This window comes from Mauremys reevesii, linkage group 6 (genome assembly GCF_016161935.1).
Source record: "Mauremys reevesii isolate NIE-2019 linkage group 6, ASM1616193v1, whole genome shotgun sequence".
Lineage (NCBI taxonomy): Eukaryota > Metazoa > Chordata > Testudines > Geoemydidae > Mauremys > Mauremys reevesii.
In genome coordinates, this window is record NC_052628.1 from 106,185,596 (window position 1) to 106,210,797 (window position 25,202).

The following is a 25,202-nucleotide window of genomic DNA, read 5'->3' on the forward strand; positions in this document are numbered from 1 at the left end:
TTGCAGGGGCGGGGACCCTAAACAGCCTATTTAACCAGCAGATCTCATCTCCTTTGGGATATGGAGCACCAGACAGTACAATTCGCCAGCTGTTGTCTACCATTCTTCATTGAGCTATGAGGCGATCCTTACCTGCTGCGTGTGTGGGATAAAAAGTTGCACCTGCATCTTTTGCACACCAGCACAGCAGAGGGTAGGACTGAGCCCCGAGTTTAGCAAACGCACCGAGGCTTACTAATTTGCAATTTAATTAGTTTAGACGGTCTAACTGAAGAGTCATTTGTTTGTGTCTGTCTTACAAGTTTGAAACCAGAGGTCTCAAATGTGCAGTAAAAAAAAGTAAGTAAAAGCATGTCCTAATATATTTAGCAAATGCTAACACAAAGCAAAGAAAAATATACAGGGGATGGGATCAATGGATTCCGTGCCTTGGCAACTGTTGAATATCTAGAGCTAGAGAAGAGAGAGTTTTAGAGATGAAGCTCCCCATCTTCCTCCTTACAAATAAATTACTGTGCCCAAACACTAAAATGGTGGCCTGCCTTGAATAAACACAATTGTGAGTTGAACTGAAATTGTGCTGTGGACTCAACACATACTGCAAAAGCAGAAAGCTCCTGCTATCTTTGTGAGCTAGCTGAAAAGTGAAAACAGATTAGAGAAATAAGTTTCTCAATAGGCAGTAACATTGCTTTCACACCAGATTTGATGACTAAGTCCTCCCAGCGGCACTAACACCTGATATGCACATTGCGTGGATTAGCAAGTTTTAGGCCAGGCAGAAGAAAAAATATTCTTTCCTCCCAGTTACTGCTACAGGTATATTATCTAATGAAAACACAACAAGATTTCTCTAAGGAATGTGAAATTTATTTGGTATTTCCATCAAACAATTATATGTTGTTCATCTAGTATCTAAGAAGCACTGAGGCATATCCAGACCTGATTACATTCCTTCTTAGCTCCAGAACAAGCTATCCCAGTAGGGTGGTGAGCAGTTTCTCATCTCTCCCTTTGATGCTTTTATGCAGGTGCACACAAAAGAGAGGTTTGTGATAACAATACAGCCACATTTTCTTAGTATCTTGATGATCCTAAATCAAAAGGCCCTGGATCATTACTGGAGCCTTTCAGAATATTTCAAATTAAGGGGTAAATTTTCAAAGTGATATAACAGGGATTTAGCTGCATGACTTCCATTAACACCAGTGGGAGGTGAACAGCTAACTCCCCACTCACTGCGTCAAAAATGTACCCCTTTAAATGTCATATTTCCAAAACACATTAGACTTTGCAATAACTAAACAGTTGCCAAGAAAAACAGTATTATTTCTACTGACAGGATTTGACAGATAACTGCTTCCACAGACAAGTTGGTTTGTGGAAAACATTAAAGCTCCCAAACATCTTTATAGGACAGGAAGGCTGCGTATTCTGGGGGGTGCAGCTTCTTGAACCACAACATTCTAACTCTTATGCTAGTGTCTGACGCTATCCTACCTCCCTGCAGCCAGCAGAGAACACAGCTAAGGGAAAGCGGCATGTGCATCCTGGCAATCCCTGGCTGCTCTAACAGACCCTGGGGGGTTGTTAACAAGAGGTGCAAGCAGGGCCGGCTCCAGGCACCAGCTTATCAAGCAGGTGCTTGAGGTGGCAACTCGGGAGTGGGGCGGCACTTTCAGGGATTTGGCGGCAATTCGGCGGAGGGTCCCTCACTCCCGCTCGGACCGAAGGACCTCCCGCTGAATTGCCGCAGATCGTGATCGCGGCTTTTTTTTTTTTTTTTGGCTGCTTGGGGCGGCAAACCCCCTGGAGCTGGCCCTGGGTGCAAGTTATATCACTTATACCAACAAATCAGCACAGCACAGAAAAGCCTCAGGATCAGAGGAGCACAAAGGTGGCTTGATTGAAGCCAAGGATCAGGGCCAAAAAGTATGAAGTGGGTGTAAAATGGTACCAAATCAAATGGTAATGGTTTGCACCCACTCTGCCCTTTTGTAAATGATTATACAAGGTGCAAGGCAGTGGTGAATGTAATCCAGAATATGTAAGGAAAATGTGCATGTTCCCCAAATAAGCACATCAGGTGTTCAGTAACATTCCTGAAAAACATGGAGGTTTAAGTGCATAGGGGAAATCAAAATCTGCATTGCTTTTAGGACTAAAATACATATTCTTTTTTCCCTGTTGATTTTTATCATTAATAATGTAATCTTACAAACTAAACATCAAAAGATGTAAACAAGTTGTCAGAACAGATTCCTGAGAGCCATTCTTCCCATTACATATTTGAAAACAGGATTTTTCAATTCAGCAAGGAATGTTATTGTATTATCTCTCAGAGACAGATCAGAATATGTGGAATTCCCATTCTAATATCCTTTATTAAACACATATTTCTTATTTAATTAAAAGACTCTGGAAGATTAGTTTTGATTAATTTGGTCAAATGGTGGATACTAATTAGAACAACCAAGGTTGGGAAGCCCATTAAAAATGATAATTCTCTGCAGTGAAAACAACAAACATGAACTGAATATTAAGTCAGCTATCTCCTTTAAAAGTGAAAGAAAATATTCCCAAAGATGCAGTCTGTTTAGCTATGGCTGTTATACTCTTATTATCAAAAAAGCACAAAAAGAGCAAGTATCTTAAAAAATACTTACGACAATATCTTCAGGGAAAGTGTCCCGACTGAAGGAGCCATCATCAAACATGACTTCATAGAAGACTTGAGATGTCACTCCTATCACTCTGCAACTATAATATCGTGTGTTCCTGTGTTTTGTGATGACAGTCTGCCCCACCGTGATGGCCTTCTCACATGCTTTGGTTCTCTTGAAAGCAAGAATTTAAGAAACAGTCATTAAAAATAGTAACCACTTAGTTTATCAGAACCATGTCACATGATAAAGTAGTGCAGTGATCAATCATGGATCTCAATTTAGCGAGAAATCTTGAAATGCAAAATCTTTCCTTACTACAACAATCAAACTTTCTGTGAAGCATACACATTTACTTTTTATTAGAAAAAGAATTACAGCCACACAAGATTACAGCACATAACTAAAAATATATCTACTATTATGGTGTTTTGACTCATCTTACAAAACAGGAGAATAATTTAAGCATAACAATTCTGGGACCATTCAGAAATTTTGTTTGCCGCTATCTTAAAGCCTTCTTATATCCAGCACCGGTAGAGATCAGACATAGTAGACCAAACGTATACTGTAGAATTTTATTGAAAGGCACTTCTCAAGCTTTGGATTCATGTTTGGATTTTCATAATGATATACTTAATATTTTGCTCACTGGGATGACATCAATAGATACACATCTCGTTTTTGTGAAAGTGGTCAACAGTGATACAACAGGATGCTTCAGTAACTCAGAAACAATACCATGCAGAACACTCACTTTAAAACTGCAGATTGTATTCTGCAGTTATAATGATTGTTTATTTTATCACTCACCTTTATAATGTAGCAGGTCAGTCATAATCATTGTTTATTTTCATGTTTCCTCTCTAACTTCCCTAAAATCTGCTATCACCTTCAGAAGTGTAGCCGGATATACTCTAACGTCAAATTATGCAAAGATTCTACCTCAACAACTATGGGTATTATACTCCTATTATCCAAAAAAAAAAAAAGAAAGAACCGCAACCCAAACCTCAAAACTCAGCAAATGCTCAGAGATGTACATGAGGCAGAAAATTGCACACACCACTTCTCAACTAATGCATCCCAGTGTGCCTCCCACTTGCACAGTGAGCTTCACCATCTGGAGAAGTAAAATCAAGAGTTTCTCATCCTAATAAGACATCCTATGGCTGTTCACTAGCTGTAAATCATTTCATATTGGTTGCTGTGTTCGTGTGGTAAACTGTACTGTCTCAGGCAACAGCTGGGCATCTGAACTTTTCTGACAACAGGAGATTCTAAAAAGCACGGCATGATTCAAATAGCATTTCTGTATTAGTGAAAATGTTTTGAATTAGAAATATTTATTTAACCAGCTTGAAATACTGTACAACATACACTAAATTAATTACCCAATTTCCTACCACTTTTTCAACTGTCTGTAACCTTTCAAGCAGCAAAGTTCTTCAATAAATGTAATAATCGGAAAAGAAAGTACCTGTGAAAGTCTGCAAACTGATGTGACTATAGAATTGTCAGCATGATTATTAGAGGCTGTGTTATGGTCAGTGCTCATGCTCTTTGTTAGATTTTTACATTTTATTTTCAAGTAATTCCCGCAACCTTTTTTAAACAAACTTGGGCCAAATTTTCAACTACTTCTTTTGCTTTGTAATTTTTGGCACAATACCACTTTCTTGCACCACATTACAGAATGTACACATCTCAAACTTTTGTGTTTCTAAAAACTGAGGGCAAAGCAAGTACAAACTTAGTGCACTAGCACCAGAAAACGATAGACTTCAGATGCACACAACACATTTTCTGGTGCTAGTGCACTGAGTTTGTGTTTGCAAGTGATTTCTCTGAGTAAAATTGTGTTCATGAAAACAGAGGATTGGACTGAGGCCTACTGATGAAGTTATACCCAATTATATTTCTATAGTATTTTCAAGATTACCTGGAAATAATCTTTCTTTCATAATTATATATTATTTAATGGCTGTTTACCTGTTTAAACAGCCATTACTAGTTCTGTATAGAACAATATCACTAAGCCTAAACACAAAATGGTGAAATGAGCCAAGAACTAGTTTACCACTATAAGTTATCATCATATAGGTCCCTCTACTGGTTGACATCAGTTATCACTGTTACACCAAATCTTGAATAATATATAAAAATCCAGGTGTTTGTTTATTGAAAAATTCCAGACTCCATTTATCCAAATATGTTCAGAAACAGAAATTGAAAGTAGTCACTGAATTACCCATGTGAGTGGAGCAGAAGTTTCTGGTGGATATATAAATCCACCAGGAAGTAAATGTATTAAAAGTACAAAATGTATTACAAGTATGAAGGTTGAGCTTCACAAAACAAAAAAACAAGATTTTTTTGTTATTAAGAATATGCAGATTGGTTACTGGTAAAAGGTTCACAAAATAAACTCCACAACTCAATCCCCCTACCTCCTGGCAGAAAAAAAAATAAATGAACAAAAAATTCAAACCATAGAAAACCCTACTGCATCCCAGCTCAAGGGGATGGAGTTTGGCTTTCAGTATGCTATTTTGGTAGGATTCTTGATTTATTTTGCAGAAAAACATATTGACAAGCACACTGTATAATTGATTGCCTGTCCCAGAGAACATTTCCTGTCAGAAAAGCCTAAGAACTTATTGATGTTAAGAATGTCATTTTTGATCAGAAAGGACAGTTGTTATGCAAGGAGCTCTATCAGATTAAAGAAACAGCTGTGGTATCTTTCAGATTATGGTGCACATTGTGATTCAGAAAGTGTAATTTTTCTTCAACATAACCCAAGCCAAGGATGAACTAAGATAGCAGTAGAAACAGAGAAAATCTAACACACACACACACAAAGCCATCTTGGCCTTCCATATGTAAATTTGAAAAAATGGGAAACATTATGGTAGGAGTCCTTGCTCTTTATTTGTGTGACTGGTGTATTGCTAGCAAACCAGATGCCATCTTATGCCAAGGTCCCCATGCCTTGGATACTGAAAACACATAGCTGGAATCAGTCTGGTTCACCTGTGTGTTAGTACTGGTAAAATCATTAGAGTTATAAAAATGTGCTTAGTGTTTATGCTTTATTGAACACTTGTAAATTGCTACTTGGATTAATATCACTTATAACATCTGTATCTCATATTGTAAGGTATTATTTGAACACTTGCACTATAAGTCTCTGTAACTGTGTAAATCACCAGACAGGAGAGAAGCATTAGCTAGTGTGAAATACTAGTCTCCAACAGGTGTTATGTCCTGCCTGACATATAAGGCACAGAAACACAAGATGAAGTATTGTGGAACATCAGAGGGCAAAAGACTTTGTTGATTGCTTTCTCCCCCACCATGAAGAGAAAACATGCAAGTGAGTTCCTTCCATCAGCTGAGTTTGCAACTCTAAACAGAAGTGGGGAAGGAATAAAAAGCCCTAACAAGGAGGAACTGTATCTTGCTGCTTAGACTCTGAGGGCAGGTCTACATTGGGGGGGGATCGATCTAAGATATGCAACTTCAGCTACGTGAATAGCATAGCTGAAGTCGAAGTACCTTAGATTGAATTATTTACCGTCCTCACGGCGCGGGATCGACGTCCGCGGCTCCCCATGTCGACTCCGCTACCGCCGTTCGCATTGGTGGAGTTCCGGAGTTGACAGGAGCGCGTTCGGGGATCGATATATCGCGTCTAGATGAGACGCGATATATCGATCCCCGAGAAATCGATTGCTACCCGCCGATCCGGCCGGTAGTGAAGACGTACCCTGAGGAGCAAGGATTACTAAGCATAAGCAAAAGATCCCCAGTGCTTAGGTGAGTTAGTCCTGAAGGACATATTGAACTTGCTTAGCATAGAAGCTTCTGTTACTTTTTGAAATTTAAGATTGAAACTCATTTGTGTATAGTGTTGTCTTTCGTGTGAAATCTAAGATGCAATTGACCTGGGGTAAGTGACTGGTCCTTGTGACAGAGTAATCTGAATATTCCTGTGATCTTAAGTGTAAGGTGGGCTTACCTGACAGGCAGGACAGATAGGAGTACCCAAGGGACTGTCTGTAATTTCATGGTAAGACTGTTATAGTTTCTGATGAGCTTACACTTAATAATTGATAGGTGAAATCTACGTATAGAACTCACAACAATTTGGGGTTTGTGCCCTGTTTCCTAACAGTTTGCCCTGAGGTTGGTACCCACACCCTTCAGTCACTGCAGGACAACTTGACAACTAGCCAAGAAACATTTGGTGTAAAAAGTTCCAGCTCTCCATTACATTTGTGATGTAATGGAGAGATTTCCCACAGAATAGAGGATCAGTTATGCTGGAGCTGTTACTAAGTTTGTATTCTGTTTTGCACTTCAAGCGGGAGTTCAACTTGTTCATTTTATAGGAAAAAATACAGTGTATATGCTGTAAATTTTAGCACGTAATGGCTGAGCAAAACCTGAATTTTCTGGGGAGTTTGAAAAAAATCAGTTAATTTTAAAGTTCTAATCAATTAAAAATTGCATCCCTCACCTAAAAAAAGCTCAGTGTCTATCTCCTGATTTTTTGGGTTCTCCTAGCTGAAACCCTAGGAGATGAGGAGAGTTTGGTGGGCTCTCTGGAGGTATGTATTTATTTTGTTAATTAACAAAAATAATTAAAAAATGTTACAGTTCTTTGTCATAAACGAATCCTTAAGTGTGGCACTTAGCTAATGGAGAACAAAAGTTTGGATGACTAAGATCTTCTACAAGTAGTAGCTGCTCGTTTGTGAAACACTAAGAGCTCTTTGAGACTGTTTCATGAAGAACATTATCTTCAGCATAGGAACAGCTACTGTTCTGAGAACCCTATTCTTCATGACACTGGCCAGCCAGCTCACGAGCTCCTGGTTTTCATGACAGCAACAGATGCTAATGTTGAAGATCCTGTTTTTCATGAAGATGGTCAGCCAGTGCAGGATCAAAAGTGATTTTGCAGAACAGATAGCAGAAAAAGTCTGGTCTGTTTGCTGTGGTGTGGAATTTGGGTGAAGAGGTGCTAGAAGACTGACTTCTACAACTGGTAGGCAAATGTTCTTCCCCACAACATTTTTTGACAAAAACAAAAATATCATTTTGCCAAAGTTTTCCTATAACATTTTTTAAGTTTTTCATCCAAACATTGAAAAACAAAATGTTATGGGTTTTGGTAACTGAAAACCACAAGTTTTTGCTAAAAACTGAAACATTTTCAATCAAAAATTGAAACATTTCAGCCAGTCAGGTAAAAATCTTTTGGATTTACTGAAAACTGTTGCTCAAATGGGTGAAATTTTTAATTTTTTGTTGCTGAAAACAACAGAACCAGTTTTTCTATTTACCACTTCCCTAATTTTGTAAAAATCAATATTTCCCACAGAAATTTCCATTTTGACAAAAAAGCCATTTATCATTAAAAAAGAAAATTTGAATGAAAAATTTCTGCTTAGGTCTACTAGTATCCTTATAAGGGCAGGAAAGTTGTGGTGTGTCGTCTGAGGTGTCTGGTGGTTGTTCTAGTGGTCAGGTGCCTGTCTCTGGGTGGAGGAGTAGAGGGTATGTACTGTTAGATGTTTTTCATTTCCTTGCTTTTGTGGTTTTGGATTAGGTATGTTATAGTACAGAGCAATCTTACACAACAGTGTGTGTAAAGTATGTACATAAAGTTTTTTTTCTGGGCAACCATATACATACATGAGGCTCCCTATCCCCTTTCTTCTATTCTTGCACATCCACAAAAGGACCAGGAGAAATTATAACATAAAAATTCACATATGGTTCACTCCTGCAGCTGTATACTAAACTTCCCTTCCCGCCTCTACATTTTTATGGCCTGATCCTGCATTCCAAGCCCAGTTAACAGTCATTGATTTCAAGGGGATCTTTAGTTATGCAAGGTATGGAGATCTAGCCACAATGACTAGCTCTCCTTAGAGCATGAGCTATAGGATTCTGTTGTCTGAAACGAATGTGCCCCTTTCAAGAGTCTGATTTGTCTTGCGTACCCCAGTTTTCACCTCACTTAAAAACTACTTGTTTACAAAATCAGGCATAAAAATACAAAAGTGTCACACCACACTGTTACTGAAAAATTGCCAACTTTCTCATTTTTACCATGTAATTATAAAATAAATTGCTTGGAATATAAATATTATATTTACATTTCAGTGTGATATTTGAGCCTGTTTTTCACTTGTGAGCCTTGTCTGAAGCCAGAGTTCCAGGCAGTGGGGCTGAAGTCTAAGCCCCACCGCCCAGAGCTGAAGCATGTAACTTAGCTTCACTGGGTTCCCTGTGGTGCAGGGCCCCGGGCAATTGCCATCCTTGCCACCCTAATGCCAACCCTGCACTTGCAACCCCCCTAAGACCATCCTGTGACACCTCCCCGAGGGTCACAACCCCTAGGCTGAGAAACACTGATCTGGATGAGTTGAGTATCTGGATGAATTGAGTTGAGACCTCTGCCTACCCCCAGGAGTACGCGTACCTCTGGCTGAGAACCACGGTCTTAAAGTAATCCAAAAAGGTTGGTTATCTTTATTTAAAACATATTAATCTCTGAGGGTCCAAAAAGGAATAGCTACTATTTTCCAGTTTGTTCCTCAAAAATATTGCCTGCTGATCCTTATAAGGGTCTTTATTCTAATCCAAATTCCTAAAAGAATCTTAACAGGAAAAAGAGTCAGTTGAGGCTTTTCTCCTTTTATATATGCACATAAATAATATAAAAGATTACTAAGTCAATTGTTCAGTCATCTAAACTTTCACAGCCGAGATGAGAACTGCCTATGCAACAGTATTTTCAAATTTACATATGCAAAATAATACATTGTTTCTATGAAAAAATATGAAACAACCAATTTTGCACTCAAAATTTACTTTACTGCAAGCAAACCAGTATTTGTGGGTGCAGAATGGGTGACAGCATAGATATGTGTGCCTTTAGGCATGCAATTACCCAGTCTACATGATGAAATAGCTGCTTGCACACCTAAAGGGAGCATCCAGATATTTTGGCAGGCACAGTATTAGCGCTCATATTTGAAAATTTGGCCCAAAAAGCAAAAGATTTTGAAAACGCAGCACAACATTTAAAAGTCCAAATTCAATTTATTTTTACTACATTTTGAAACACTATATAGGTACTGGTATTACTTCCCCACCTACCTTCTCCATCTCTATTTAGCATAAAATACAAGCCAAATTTGCCAACAGTTGATATTAAAACTGTAACCTAGGAAGAAATAACCATGACGATTTAGAAAGACTGTGACCCCAGGTCAGAAAGGTTTATGAGGCTACTGTGATAAATAATCTGGACATAATTTGTTGGAGACTACATTGCTAAATAATTCAGACTCAAAACAAAATTTCAGCATTGCAGTGGGTGGAGACTCGATAACTCAGGTTAAGGGATATATTAAAATTATGCAGTAAAGTAAGAGAGAGAGAGAGAGAGAGCGAGAGAAAGAGAGAGAGAGAGAGAGAGAGTGTGTAGGAGGGAATAGGCTTTTGGCCAAGCAATCTCCCTGATTTACATAGCTTAAAATTACATATTAGTATTGTAATATATAAATTGTATGTTAAATAATTTTCACACACCTTCCCCCAACCTAAATAAAAAATGAACTCTTATTTTTCTTTCAACTTTGACTTAGGTAATAACAAATAACTTTCATAATGCATTTTGGGACAACTTTATTAAGATAACACCAGCTAATTATTATTTTGCTTTCTCCATGAGCAGGGATAGTGGTATCTTGCCATATGTGTGGTTTATTGAATAGCTGAATATCTGTATATCTGTACAGATTTCCTCTTTCTGACATATTCTATTTTTTTAATCTCTAGTCTAGTCTCTTTAAAATTGAAAAACGAGTTTAAAAAGTCAGTGCTCATTGTTTAATTATTTTGCTTCAAGCAATACAATGTAAGATAAGTGATGGACAAACAAGAAAGGTTCATTACAAACACAGAAGTGCTGTTGTGCCAAATGGCAAAAGGCAGTGTAATCTCCGCATGAAAGGATAGCTAATAGAAAGGATAACAGTCTAATAAGAAAATTAATGGTGAACAAACTTCTGAAAGTTTGGAGATTTGATTAGATTAATTATCCAAAAGGTAGGGCAGAGGTAGGCAACCTATGGCACGGGTGCAGAAGGCGGCACGCAAGCTGATTTTCAGTGGCACTCACACTGCCTGGGTCCTGGCCACCAGTCCAGGGTACTCTGCATTTTAATTTAATTTTAAATGAAGCTTCTTAAACATTTTAAAAGCCTTATTTACTTTACATACAATAATAGTTTAGTTTTATATTATAGACTTATAGAAAGAGACCTTCTAAAAACATTAAAATGTATTACTGGCATGTGAAACCTTAAATTAGAGTGAATAAATGAAGATTCGGCACAGCACTTCTGAAAGGTTGCCGATCCCTGACGTAGGGCATTAAACCAAAGCATACACAAACATATGTCAACCTCCTTTGTCTCAAAATCATGTTAAAAGTACAGAAGGAAAGGCTCTCATAGTATTTCTGATATTTCCAAGATTTTGTCCAATAAAGCACACACAAGAATAGCCTATCTTTCCCTGGTGTTTTTTGGTTCTGGCCACAAAAAATAAGCCAAACTCCTCCTGTAAAGGTATATTGTTGGCTCTGAGTTTTGGGAGAGGCTGGATTGATTTTTATTTTTATCCAAGCCAGTCTGACCATGCATCCCATACACATCACAAGTGATTGTGCAAGATGCTGTTTTTCAATGTCATTTTTATTTTTCCTTTAATAACACCAAATATAGATCAAGAAAATCACTGGGGAAAAAATTAAGGATTTTTGTGGGAGTCCATTTTATCATAATGGTGTTGTATCAGACTAACATTTGTTTTGGCTTCTAGAGCACAAAATAATTATCATTTAATAATTGTTTACAGCACCCAGTTTAAACGTATGTCAATAAAGTATACTGATAAATTGCAGATGTAATATACTGTAGTCTGTGCTGTGCATATTAGACAGACAGACAGAAAATGTGAATGCTACATGTTCCACCTTACTTTACTAACAATTTACAGGCATTATTATTATTAGCCTTATTAATAAATATTTATATTATGGAAGCAGGGAAACGACCCAAGTCAGGATGGGGGCTCATTGTGCTGGGGGCTGTACAATTATATAAAAAAAGATTATCCCTGCCCTGACAGGCTTACAATCCAGAGGGGAAAAAGGCATATGAGAATGATGTGCTTTGTTAGTGTGGCTGTTTACTCTGGATGCCCCAGTAACAGAAAGGCACAGACAAATCAGATGGAGTTAAGAAAAAAACAAAATATGAGTAAGGAGCAACAAGGATTAGCTTAGAAAAAATAAGTATAAAAGCACCAAACATCTGAAGCTGCCAATACAAGGAGACCTCAGCCAGGGCAAAAACTGGAGGGCCATTCAATTGCAATCTATCCCAAGCAGGGCCGGATTAATTCTCCTGTGGACCCGGGGTTGTGTGGTGTTGAAAATGTTATTGCAATCTAAAGCAAACAAAATCTTGCTCTTCAACTTCCTGCACACCCTTCCGCTTTGAGGTCAAGTATTCTCGGTCAATTTCTCAAAACGCAAAATAAACAGGTTATATAGATTTATCATTATAAATCTATGTATCATAGTAAATGTAAGGAGGGAGGGCTGCAAAAAATTTGACTTTGACTGAGGGGTCACCAACATGAAAAGTTTGAAAACCACTGGATTAAATGATCAAATAGGTATTTTCCATCCAAAGATTCTATTATGTATTTCTTCTGGCTGAACAATGTTAAGGAATAATTCAAATATAATTTAAAAAATACAGACTGGTTAAGCATATCCCACTAGAAGTGACAGAAATAAAGTGGAACAAAATGCATTAAGATCTACAAGACAGAATGACAATATTGTGAATGGAGTGTACGTCACAGCTAACATTAAAGGCTCTTTCTCAGCGTTGAAGGGAACGTCTGGCACTGTAACAAAGAATATGGAGTTTTACTCAAACTTTGTATAACTATTGTCCGTCAGTACTGAAATTTTGAAAGGTCATTTGCAAGGTTTTATTGGGAATGCTGAATAAGTATGTTATATGTGCAATATTTTTATACTGGATATTCATAATATTTAATCTGGGTTTTTGTAATAAATGTAAGTATTTGTAATATCCTGAACATTAAAAAAAGGAGACTGCATTGATTTATTGTGGTGGTGAATCCATACATACTGTAATGGTCCTAATGGAAAAGTATGTCAGGCCTGTCAACCACTGTTTGAGTATGAACATCTCTCCAAGCTCCAGACATAAGGAGAAACTGTCAAAATATAATGACCTGCTGCATATGAAAAGAATATAGATGGAGCAATCTTTTAAACATAACCCACTTTCTTCATTTTCCCTAGACAGCTAAGTAAATGCCTGCCTTAACTACACTTTTAAAATGCAAAGACTATCCACAGCATATTTTATTATTTGTTGAAAGAAAGAAAGAAAGAAAGAAAGAAAGAAAGAAAGACGAAATTCCTTACCACATTTTGATTGATCTTGTGTCTGAAACATGTGATGTAGACAACATAAGGCCAGTCATCAGGTTCCATCAGCACCCCTGCAGCATGGGCACAGGTAACATGGAAGGAAGCTGGACAACGCCCATAAGAACACTGTATGCAGGCACCGGAAAATTTCTTCATTCTCTGTCTGCAGAAGATACATTTCTGTATGAACAAAACAGAACAGAATGTCAACTAAATTACCGTAACTTAGCTAATTTCCATGTTTTATTGACGACATTTTACAGCTAAGCTGTATTGAAAAAGAACAAACTTTTCTGAATTACAAATAAACCTTGTAATATGCTGTAACTCTAAGTCAGCACTTTTGTCTGTCTTTATGGACACACAAAGAGTTAATGGTTTTGGTGCCATAGTGGGGAATCTGATATGTAGTTGATCATTATTAATCATTTTGATTCTAAATCCCATGCATTGCCCTACAAATCAACCCTTTCTCCCAAAGTGAGCAAATTGCTAATATAATTCTTCAAAAATAATCATTATGTGTGACAACAATAAAACTAAAATACGTACACTCTGTTATGTTCCTGTGTGTTCAAAATAGGCATTGGGGGATGGGAGAAATGAGAGAGACAGGCTCTGCCTCGCTGAATAAAACAATTTGTCCATGAAGTCTGGTATCCTACTGCCAGAAATAGCCAATAACCAATATGTCAGACGGAGAAATACTCTATTACTATGTAATACTGTAATAATTGTGTAATACTGTACATGGGGATATAGTTCTTTCCTGCTTACCCTCATCATAGCTTATAAAACAAGAAATATGTTATTGATGATCATAGTATTTTAAAATCCACTCACACTATTTTACCCAATGGCCTTGGCAGAAGTGAATTCCACAATCTGACTATATGGTGTTGAAGTACTACTGATTCCTTTCATTGCTCTAAATTTACCAACAGTTTTTACAAAGCACCTCACTAAAGTGTAATCAGTGAACTTCACCAACTCAACACTGTATGATGGGATTGCCTTGAACTTATGTAACTGTCACAGCAAAGGCTGCCAGAGTGGTGAATCTGTTCGGCCAAGTCATCCTCAAAAGTAAAGTTAGAATACAAAGCATTAGCAGACTAAGGAAGTGAACCCACAATGTCCAGTGCCTCACCGGAGTAAAACACTGTAAAATCAATGCATTGGTCTTATAAGCCTTTCATCCAAAGATTTCGAAATGCTTTACAAACATTTAACTACCCCTTCAAGGCAAGTATTATTATTCACATTAAATGGAGAGGGAAAGAGAGACAGAAAGGTTAAATGACTTTCTCATGCCCGCATAATAATGGGATCAGCACTCAGGACTTTCTACCTCCCAGTCGCTTATTTAGTTAATTAGACCCCCTTTTAATGCAATTTCCCAAACTTTAAAAAACTTAAAAATTGAAAAACAAAAAATTTCATCCTATGTAATTGTACTGACTCCCCCCCGGGTCAGCAGCAGGGGGTGGGATCCATGTTCAGTAGGGGACTATGTTATAATGATTTCTGAGCCTTCTGCCCCCTGTGCCTCGAGCCTCTCTATGTCCCTTTCTGCTCTTATATTTCCCTCCCAAGTCACTGCCCTTATCCCTTCGTCCCCACTGTTATCCTCTCTGGCACCTGCCTCCCTCTAAAATCAACTCCTGCTCCTGCCCAGTCTCTAGCTTTTGCCCATGCCCCCTTGCTCCTATGCTACCCCTGTCCTTGCCCCTTGCTCCTATCTTCTCCCACCATCAGCTCCTGCCTTTCTAGCCCATCGCTCTGCTCCTGCCCCTCTGGGCACCAGCAAGGGGTGCTGTGAGAGCAAAGGAGAGACTGTTTCCCTGCTCTCATTTCTGGTGCCCAGTATCTAAGCAACACCCAGCTTTGAGGAGCAATTGCAGGGAAAGTCCTGTTCAGGCCCTGGCAGATATGAAATGGAGCATGCTCAGTTGTTCTGTGAATATGATGCATCCACAGTCTGGTTGGCATGTAGGAAACTGTGAGAGGATGGCAAATGCTCCAGAGAATTTGGCTGCCAAACTCTACTAAGCCTTTACTGAGAATGTGGGAAGTGGAATTTTTCAGAGGCCTATAACTTGGCCAAACGTGGGCAGATTTTCACGGGGATGGAAAAAGGCACATACCTGACACAGGGAGGTCACTCTGAAAAATATCAAATCCTTGCTAGTAAGCATGGAAGTGCTAGACCTTTTCAACAGAGTGGTTGCACGAATGTTTTAAACATGAGCAAACCAATGTATTTTCACTCTTCTTCTTCTCTGAAATGGCTACACCATTATTGCTGAAACTTAAAAAAAAGCAGCAGCAGCTCAATTGAGAAATCTGGCATTTTTGCCCAAATGGTTAAAATTTGGTGAAGTTCTAACTCATTAAACAAAGGGTCTTATAATTCAAAGTGTTGGGCAACTGTCAGTATAGGCAGCGCTACCTGCCCCAGCTAGAACATCCACATCAAATTGTTCTATAGTCAGCATTTTAGGAAGCTTACAAGAACCAAGACACTAAGAAATTATAAGATGAACTATTGTATATGTTTGTACAACAACTTATAAAAATGTCCTATGCAAAACAAAGGAAAAAAATTAACACAGGAAGTACATAGTGTTATAATTAATTGGCTCATGCATCAAAAAAAAAAGGTTGAATTAATATTAGCTATTCTACATAACATGAGTCACATGATTTGCCAGACTCTCTCGGTTTCAAGAAGTGGAAGAGCTGAGAAACATGAAATGAAAGACATGGGAGAACTGTGACACAAGTTCAGGAGGATTTGGAAATGTGCTTCGGAAAACAGAGACCTTAGGACCCGGTAACAGCCAAATGATAAGGTCAGAAGAGATCTAAAAGCAGGGTGTAGAGGCTGAGATATCAGTAGATGGCCAAATCAATACAGATTAAAATAAGAACTTTACCCAAACTATTTTTTAGGTTTAAAAATTCATTGAGGTTCACCTCTTCCCCTCTTTTCAATCCCATAATATACTAATGTGGACACACTGAAATACTGCACGGCTTTTTCTCACAGTATTATTTACTTACTTATTTACTTAGCTCAAACTAGAGAATACTAGAAATCTGGCAAAAAAGCCTGTTCATACGAGAGTTCCAGGAACAATTTCAGAAGCTTTCTTAAGAAAACTCTTCCCTTAATCATTCAAAAATGCTGGAAACTACAGTGCATATGCTATGCTTGATCATTGCGAGTAAGGGGAAGGCTTTAAGAAAATTAACTTGCAAAGTATTAAGGAGCATATTCTGATCTCAGTTATACTGGTGTAAATCTTAGTAACTACTAATTTAAGTGAAGTTACTCTGGATTTACACTAGCGTAACTGAGACAAGAATCTGGCCCGAAGTAAGTGGGTGGTGCAGATTTAGAATTATATGAACTGAAAAAAAATCACATTGTATTCCTAACAATAAGGTGTGTCCACCTTACTGCTGAATCCAGAGAAGGCATGTATTATACCAATTAACTCCAAGGAACACTTATCTCTGGTGGTACATTATTATTTTTCGTTCAGGTACGAAAAGGAATCATGGATAAGATTAGGAAGAGAAAGGAGAGTTACTGTATATTCAGGGAGAGAAGATCTATTTTTTTTTCCTGAACCTACGGCACACAAAACCAATTATCAGTCTAAGGATGAGATCTCCCTCAGAAGGCATAATTGAAAGGTACTAAGGCTGATATATAACACAATAAGATAAATTTCTTATGATTTTGAAGATGCCCTGTCCTTTATTTTGTAGTAACTTTTGGATAATTCTGACACTGCTCAGCCTCAAGATGACAGAGACACACTAAAGCATACATTTTGAAAAAGGCACAAGTTGAGGTAGCGCAAGTGAAAAGGCCTGGGCATGAGCAAATCCCTGATTTACACATGCGTACCAGGCAGCATGTCCACAGCTCTGGACAGGAGAATATGCGCATGCACCTTTAAAAATGTAGGCCTAACAGCTATTTAATACTCCATATTTAGCTAACAAAAAAAGTAGAGAAAATGATCATTTTCTCCCCTTAGTGATTTGGATCCTCGTTCAAGAAGTTAATAGTGAACTGGTACATATTAGATGCTAGTTATAAACTCAACAATGCTCTGTGACACCTGTTGGTAATTGCTTCCTCCCCCCAACTCTTCCTGATAATTTATTCCTTATAAGCACTTATAAACTCTGGGCTTTCGTGGATGGTGGCTGCAGTGTGTTGTTTTTCTTTCCTGTAAGTAACCTTTCCCACTTATGTTCATTACGTAGAGTGTGTATTTTGCTATTACTCTATATTTCAAAAGAATTATAAGAAAATAGAGTTTAAAAAAGGAATTCTTTCAGAGAAAAAAACAAGGATGATGGGCAGAGAAAAAAAGAGAAAGGAAACCCAAACTGCAAGGAAGGAAGAGGTGGATCATGAGAATGCAAAGACTGAGATTGCTTATTTACTCTTTGAGGGTGAGATTTTCTGTAAAATAGGTTCATTACACAAAATGGGCCTTATCTTGCATGCTGCAGAATACCCTTGGCATCCCACAGGACAAGGCCCAAGATGCATACTCCCACGGCCTGGGCTTCCCCCATATGTGTGTGCAGAAACCTAATACTTGAGTGTGACGTTAACCAACCTGAGTGTAACCAATGATGATATATATAATTTTGACAGATAATATTGATGTTTATTTTACGCATTTTTATCTAACTAAATTTTCATGGTTGTAGGAAATCATGGGAGGGGGGAGACGAGGGGGAGGTCAGACAATAATCACTTAATGTCAGTAGGCACTGAGATTCAAAAAGTTAAAGCTTTATTATAATTAAAACACAAATTGTTAGCATCATATGTCAAAATATACGAAGTAAATATCGTTAAATCTAACTCTAATAAGTTTTCAAGCAGCATTTTCCTTATTTTGCTTATTTTGTCAATTTAGATCATCATTGATGGAAGAAAAGTTTTTGTTGGATTGTGTGTGTACAGTGTAATCGACATCCCCACCCCCAGCTAATCCTTCAAAGCCTAGTAGTATTTTTCCCGCGAAGATTCTCTCAGACTCTGAGTCACAATCAGGGCCAGATTTCCAATTAGGCACAGTAAGCATGTGCCTAGGAGCATCTAAAAGTTAAAAGTGAGTAAAAAAGTTTCTTTCTTCCTTTTTTTAAACACAGAAAACATGAAGGTCATCTGCAGGCGGGGGGGCACTGAAGATGTTGTGCCTCGGGGTGTGTAAGGTGTAAATCCGGCCCTGATCACAACTTAGTCTCTTGTTCCACCTAACACTAGCGGGGAAGTAGTCTATTCCAGCCCCACACCTGGCACAGTTTACTGCCTCCTCTGTGCTGGCTTGGCTGCTTCAGGCTGGCACATAGTGTAGAGGGTAGGTAGCCAGTGTAAGGGAGTAAGGGAATGCCTTACATCCCCATATTTCTCTGCATGGGCATACAGGGCAACCAACAATCTTGCCCTCGCTGTGGAGGGTTTTGAAAATTCTCCTTGAGATTGATGATTTTTACAGATCTGATCTTTCCCGCCTTTTGAAACTGGTGGGTTCAAGGGATAGTCTCAAGGTTTGCTAGAGTGATAAATCAGAGATTACATCTGGTATAAAGATGCACCTGAGAAAATAAGATGAAACATATTTTAGAGTACATAGTAGTATACTCCAAAGTTGTATGAAAATTAAGCAATTTAATCCAAATTTAAATCAACCTGAGCATATGAATATGGAGATGATGAAAAATGACAAAAGGTAACAAAACGATGTATTTACACAGGTATTATAAATTCAGATTCCTCATCAACACAATGAATCTCTGCATTTTCAGTTTGCCAAAAATAACACCACGTTTACTGAAATGCATTCATGCTTACTCAACATTCATTTGATAGCTATAGTAATTCACTATCCTGATGTTCCCGTAAGGGTAAACTAGGACTGTTCTTATCTGGTAAAGCACATTCAGTTTCTTAGATACCCCTGAAGAATATCATTACGATTTAATGTTTGCTAGATATTTTTACAAAGTAAAAAGTATGGGAAAAAGCGGCTGAGGATCAATCTTAATCACAGATCCAGATGCAATACCAAATAGAGAAGAATAAAATTGTTTATATAACTGTAGATTAAGAATATAGGACAGAATAATACACTGATATTTCACTGAGATTTTGTAGATGCTGCTCTTTGCCCTCCAAATAAAAAGTGTTCTGAGGTAAATGGATTTCATAATCACAGAACAGTTATTTAATAACAATTGACTCCAAATGCAGAGAGAGAATGGATTTAAAAGAATGGCTATGGGGGAGAAGGGGGGAGAAGATGCCAGTATTTTTCAGAACAAAGCTTGCTGATAGTTTACATAATGAATTTTGTGCATCCTTATATAAACAATTTGATATTGCTTTCCCCAAAGAGATTAATATTTACAAACAAAATCCCAGTCTCTAGCAGGATCATGAATTAAACAGTAACATGCTCTCTGAGGGCAAGAACTTAAACAGATAAGTGGAGGTTAAGGTTTTTTGTTTTTTGTTTTAAATAATGATTTGGATTATTAATTTTTTCCCAAACATTTCTATGCCTTGGCAAGAAGCAGCAAATCATTAAATGGAATTTACTACACAATATTATAAAATTCACAAAAATAATCCATGCTAAGGGAATCTTCCTGAAAATATACATCACATACTGATCAACTTTTGTAATTGGAAATAGGGGAGTGGGGAAGGAAAGAAAGAAAGAAAGAAAGAAAGAAAGAAAGAAAGAAAGAAAGAAAGAAAGAAAGAAAGGGTGCTCTCTGTCTAACAATCAATCCAGGTTGTCTTATATTGGTGCCAATCACTGTTCTACCTGATCTACCTCTCAGATCAATGGAAGTAACCTTATGTGTATTAAAAAAAATATTCTTGCAGTTTGGTACAATTTGATGAATTCCAAAAACAATGAACTGTTCCTTCCAGAAGTATTTGTTCAGTTGTCCCTGGCAGGAATGAGTTAGAAAGCAGGCAACACCATCCAAAACAGAGAAATTCCCCAACACTACTGGCAGAATTTTAACAAGGGGGCTTGCGTGATCTCCCCCAGGACCCAAAAAACAGGTTGAGATCAGTACTGTTGACCTTCATTTACATAATCTGCCCAGCATACTCAGCAAGTACACCAGCGTTTTATATTCATTATACAGGGGTGGACACAACCTTTGGAAGTTCATCCTATGCACACACATCTACACAACTTTCTGTATAAATAGGTTATGTTGAAGCACCACCAAATACCAAAAAGAAAATATAAATTGATAAATCACCAAAACTCCTTTTCTAAAAGTAGAATCACAACATTTATAGTTTATTTGTTCCTGGTAGTCAGTCAATGAACACAGTTTTCTCCAAATGCAATCTATACCAGGTGCTGCTGTAAGAACTCAGTCACCATCAACTGCTTCCCTGGCCCACTTCCTACTCGGTTTGCTTACTGAAATATGAATATGTGGCTGTGAGCTATTACTTTAAAAAGAAAGGGTTATGATTTCAGCTTAACTTTAGTCTCCTGTACACCTTTTATATATTTTCAAATGTATTTTTACTACAGGACAAACTATATCTCTTTGCCAGACGTGGCTTTGAAATACTACATTTGCCTTTCCTGCTTCATTATTTCCTTGTCATTTTTCCCCTTTCATTTCAGCATCACATCATACAAATGAATTAAACACAACACTAAAAGGTGACATTTAAAAGTAGCATCATGCCTGCGTTGGGTGCAACTTGCAAGCATTGTGAAATGAAAGCCAAACATGATTGACATTGGTGCCAAAGGAGCACATTCATAGCAAGGCAAATAAGAGACGCTGGAAAGAATCTGGTTTTTTTTAACATCCTTCAGGAAGAAAGTTTATTTATTAAAGTGCTTCTTCTTACTCAACACAGAAGCTCCATGTGTGATAAATACAAATTTTATATAAAGGGAGACTGCAGGGGTAAAGCACCCAGCGGGGGCAGGCTGTTTTTGTACTGACTGGGTGGGGGTTATGCCAAAGCAACCAGATTATGCATCTGTTCCATGCATCTCTGATGCAGTCACCACCAGGGTGGTGGCTGTGCAGTGCAGTGCTAAATTAAAGTTGCCCTCTCTCCAGAAGGACTCCTATGTAACCTGTTGGAAATTAAAATGTTGGAAATTAAAGGGGCACTTCCTAACACTTCTCAAGGGCAGTGGAAATACTACTTACGACTTTTGGGTTTGAATAATTCCTGTAAAGAAGGGATCCTGGGATCATTTTGGACTTGTAAAATTTGGCATGGAGTGAAATTGTTTTTCCAGGCCATTTTTGGACTTCAATTGCATTTTTATATAAAGCACTGGTCAGACAAGAAATCTAGTTATTTATATTTGTTGCACAGGAAGTCAATGTTTCTGCAGATGATATACTTGCAGGAAAACACACACACACACAAAATTTTACTCTGTAATAAGAGAAAGCAGTTTAAACTAGATCTACTGAGATGCAGCACTGAAAGGATTACATTCTTAGCAATATCCTGCAAGCAATTTACTTTACTGGGAAAAAATGCAAAGAAATTCTTTATCACAAAATAGGTGCCTGCATCTCTTAACCAATATACTTTCCATCCTTCTGAGAACAGCTAGCCTGCAGGCTGATATCAATAAGCTAAAAAGATAAACATTTTCTTTTTTCCCTACAAAAACTCAAAAGAGATAATTTAAATTAAAAAAAAAAAAAAACACCCACCACCACAGATGGAAACAGTCCTGAGACAGACATAGTAGCATGTAAGACCTGCATGTTCAAATATTTAGAAACAGGAATCTTGTCAAGCTCGAACAGAAACCTCTGATGATGATACAAGTGCTTGTATCAAAATTTCATCTACCCTGAGGCTTGCCCACTGGCGTGACAGCAATGTGCTGCCTTGTGTCTTAAAACATTTGGAAATGGGAATGGACTTGAGTCCCTATGCTCTGGGCAAGAAGAGGTCATGGCCAATTATGTAGGTGAATGCACTCTGCCTCTGGGAAGGAAAATGTTACGCATGTGGAGTACATTGGCAAAGACTGGGGACGCAGCTGCTTGATGGCGTATTCTCTATTGAAGGGGGCTATTGTGGGCAGAACATTATAATATATGAGAGGGACAGCCATGGTTTAGTGAGGTTGTGCCACTAGCCAAGAATCACCTGGTTCAACTTACTGTAGAGGGAGCCAATGTAAGTCACACCTATGCTAATAACAATAGCCATATGAGTACAGATGTCAAATCCAGGAAGGAAAGGGCTATTCCAGTACAAAAGGGAAAAGAGTTATATAAAAAGATTCTTTGGGAAAATATTTAAACAAGTTCTGTATTTCAGCCTGTTTGGAAACCTTGAGTGTTAAAAAGCTTATGGGACCATTTAACTTACTGAGAATTGTGCAGTGTTCGGCAAAAAGCCAAAATCTACTTTTAACTAGAATCAACTTTAATGTGATACCTCACCGGAGCATTGTGTTATTTAAGCAGACCAGGGTGATAAGGCAGAATAGTAAAGTTATGGCAACCCCTAAAGGCACATTAAAATACTTTATTAAGTGTAAAAAGTTCAACAAATCCAAAATGACCAGCCTGTAGCATCTCAAAAACAGTAAAAGTGTTTTCCAAGCCTTTTCTCCCATCCCGCACTCCTGCATTAACTCCACTAAGTAAATACTCAGAAAAATCTGAGCCTGTTGCAGAACGAGGTGATGTGTATCTTACAGTTCTAAGCCATTATAAACATTTGCCAAATCACTTCCCTCCGTATATTTAAATGCATTAACTGTTTTTTTTACCATAAAAGTAACAAAGACACTAAAATGCAGACACACACACACAAAAGCTTAATGTTTAAAATAAAGTTCAATATTTCTGTCTCTCTCCATCTTTTGCTTTTCCCCAATTGTTATCTACCTGAAAGACCAAAAAAGGAAAAAGAACAATACAAGGGTTTTATTATGGTCAAGCAAACAAAGGACCCTTTGCCTTAGAAATCTCATAAAAGTACCATTTTTCTTGCATAAACCTGAAAGTATGTGGATATCAGCACAGTTCCAAAAAGTTCCAAGTTTGCCATGGAAACAACATTCTTATTTCAAAATAATACAACTGCTCGCTGTGGACTATTGACATGAAAGCTCCCAATCCAAGCTCATTGACAGCTTGTGGAGTGGACAGATGAGGCATGGAAAATATTTTAAAATTAGTTCATTTATCATGTTGAGACATAAGAAGAGACTACAAATTTCTCACATTTATAGAAAAGAAAGGAAGAGAGGGAGAGAGACAGCAATTTTTTATACAAAATTATTCCGTTTAAACTGAATCCTTCAGACTGTACTGCATGGCATGCATTTTCATTCTATTATTATACATATCTTTTAATTTGAGAGATTTTATGAAGAAAAGAGCCCAAAGTAGGCAACATTCAGCAAATATTTTAATTGTCTTTTGTTTTGTTTAAATAGTACTTTGTTTTCTGGAAATAAACATTTTTGTTAAAACACAGGTTTTAAATTAATAGCTGATGGTTTATCAGGATAAAAACAATTCCTGGGTAAAATTAAGTTAAATACTATCTAAATATTGGACACCATTTCCAACCGGGGTTATATCTTGAACTTGCAGGATGACGAACTCAATGGGCCAGATCCTCAGATAAGGTAAACTGACACAATTCCACAAGTGTTAATGGAGCCCAAGATATTGTAGAGAGAGAAGTCCAACGGAGAGTAATGGACTGAGAGTCTGGAGACCTGAATTCTTTTCTTGTCTCTCCTGTTGATTCTGCCACCCTTACTCACACTGAGTAGCAACTTCCTCTGCAGTTTAGCCCCATTAGAATGAGTGGTGCTAATTGCAGAGTAAGGTGCTACGTAACATTAGTAAAGGTGGCACAATCAGGCCCATACTGATCTTGGGAAAGTCATATAGGGCTGAGTTTCGAAAGTGCTGAGTATCCACAATTCCAGCTGAAGTCAATGGGAGCAGCACATGCTAGACACCTCTGAAAATTAGTTCCTTAGAGTATGTGTGAATCAGTTTTGTCACATGTAAAACTGGGTTCATAACAGAATAGAATTTCATGTGACAAAATAAAAGGCACTTGTCTTGTCGCAGGGGCTTTGTCCCAGCCAAATTTCCAATGACTTCTGTAAACAACTGGAGTCTGAGAGCTTTAGGTTAGATATGAAGAAAATCTTTCCAACTCTAAGAGCTGGTCTACACGAAATTGATCTAACTTACGCAACTTCAGTTATGTGAATAACATAACTGAAGTCGATGTAGTTAGACCCACTTACCGCGGTGGCTACACTATGCTGTGTCGATGGGAGAGCATCTCCTGTTGACATTCCTTACACTCCTCTGGGAGGTGGAGTACACACCAGACCTGCATTGACGGAAGCAGTGCTGATCTACCAGTAAGTGTATATATGCCCCAAGGATAGTTCTATAATGGAATAGACTTCCAAGTGAGGTTGTGGAATCCCCGTCACTAGAGGTTTCTAAGAATAAGGTTAGACAAACACCTGTCAGGGATGATCCTGCTTTTTTGGGGGGGGGGGCGGGCTGGGGTGGGAAGAAGACTGGACTGGATTATTTCTCAAGATCCCTTCCAGCACTATATTTCTATGATTCTGTGAATATATTTCCTTTAAAGTTACAATAGTTTATAGAAAAATAAACAGGTAGCTTTATGTTATAATATGACTTTTAAATGTTTAAAAATGATTTTCTGCCGCTTTGCCTATGAGTACATTAGTAATGATATAGACGTGACATACCAAACGCGTTCAGGAAGAGACTGAGGACTGTCAGCAGACATGCAATTTGGCTTTTGACACCAATTGTCAGTTTCTTTATGACCCATTTGGCCCTTTGGATGATGTTCTGTCTCCCCACACCATGTATCCAAGGCA

At 37.9% G+C, this 25,202-nt stretch overlaps 1 protein-coding gene across 5 annotated transcripts in view; it reads right to left on the bottom strand.

The window, feature by feature from the left end:
- KDM4C (lysine demethylase 4C) overlaps positions 1 to 25,202 on the bottom strand; it is a 415,762-nt gene that overhangs the window by 34,916 nt on the left and 355,644 nt on the right. For 3 of the 5 annotated variants that reach the window (XM_039544302.1, XM_039544301.1, XM_039544303.1), the window contains 2 exons: positions 13,225 to 13,410; positions 2,667 to 2,837 (listed from right to left, as the gene is read on the bottom strand). In XM_039544302.1, coding sequence (XP_039400236.1) covers positions 2,667 to 2,837; positions 13,225 to 13,410 — 357 coding nt within the window. Of the gene's footprint in view, positions 1 to 900; positions 1,095 to 2,666; positions 2,838 to 13,224; positions 13,411 to 18,199; positions 18,868 to 25,202 lie in introns of those variants that run through there. The other 2 variants (XM_039544305.1, XM_039544308.1) reach the window with 2 other exon arrangements.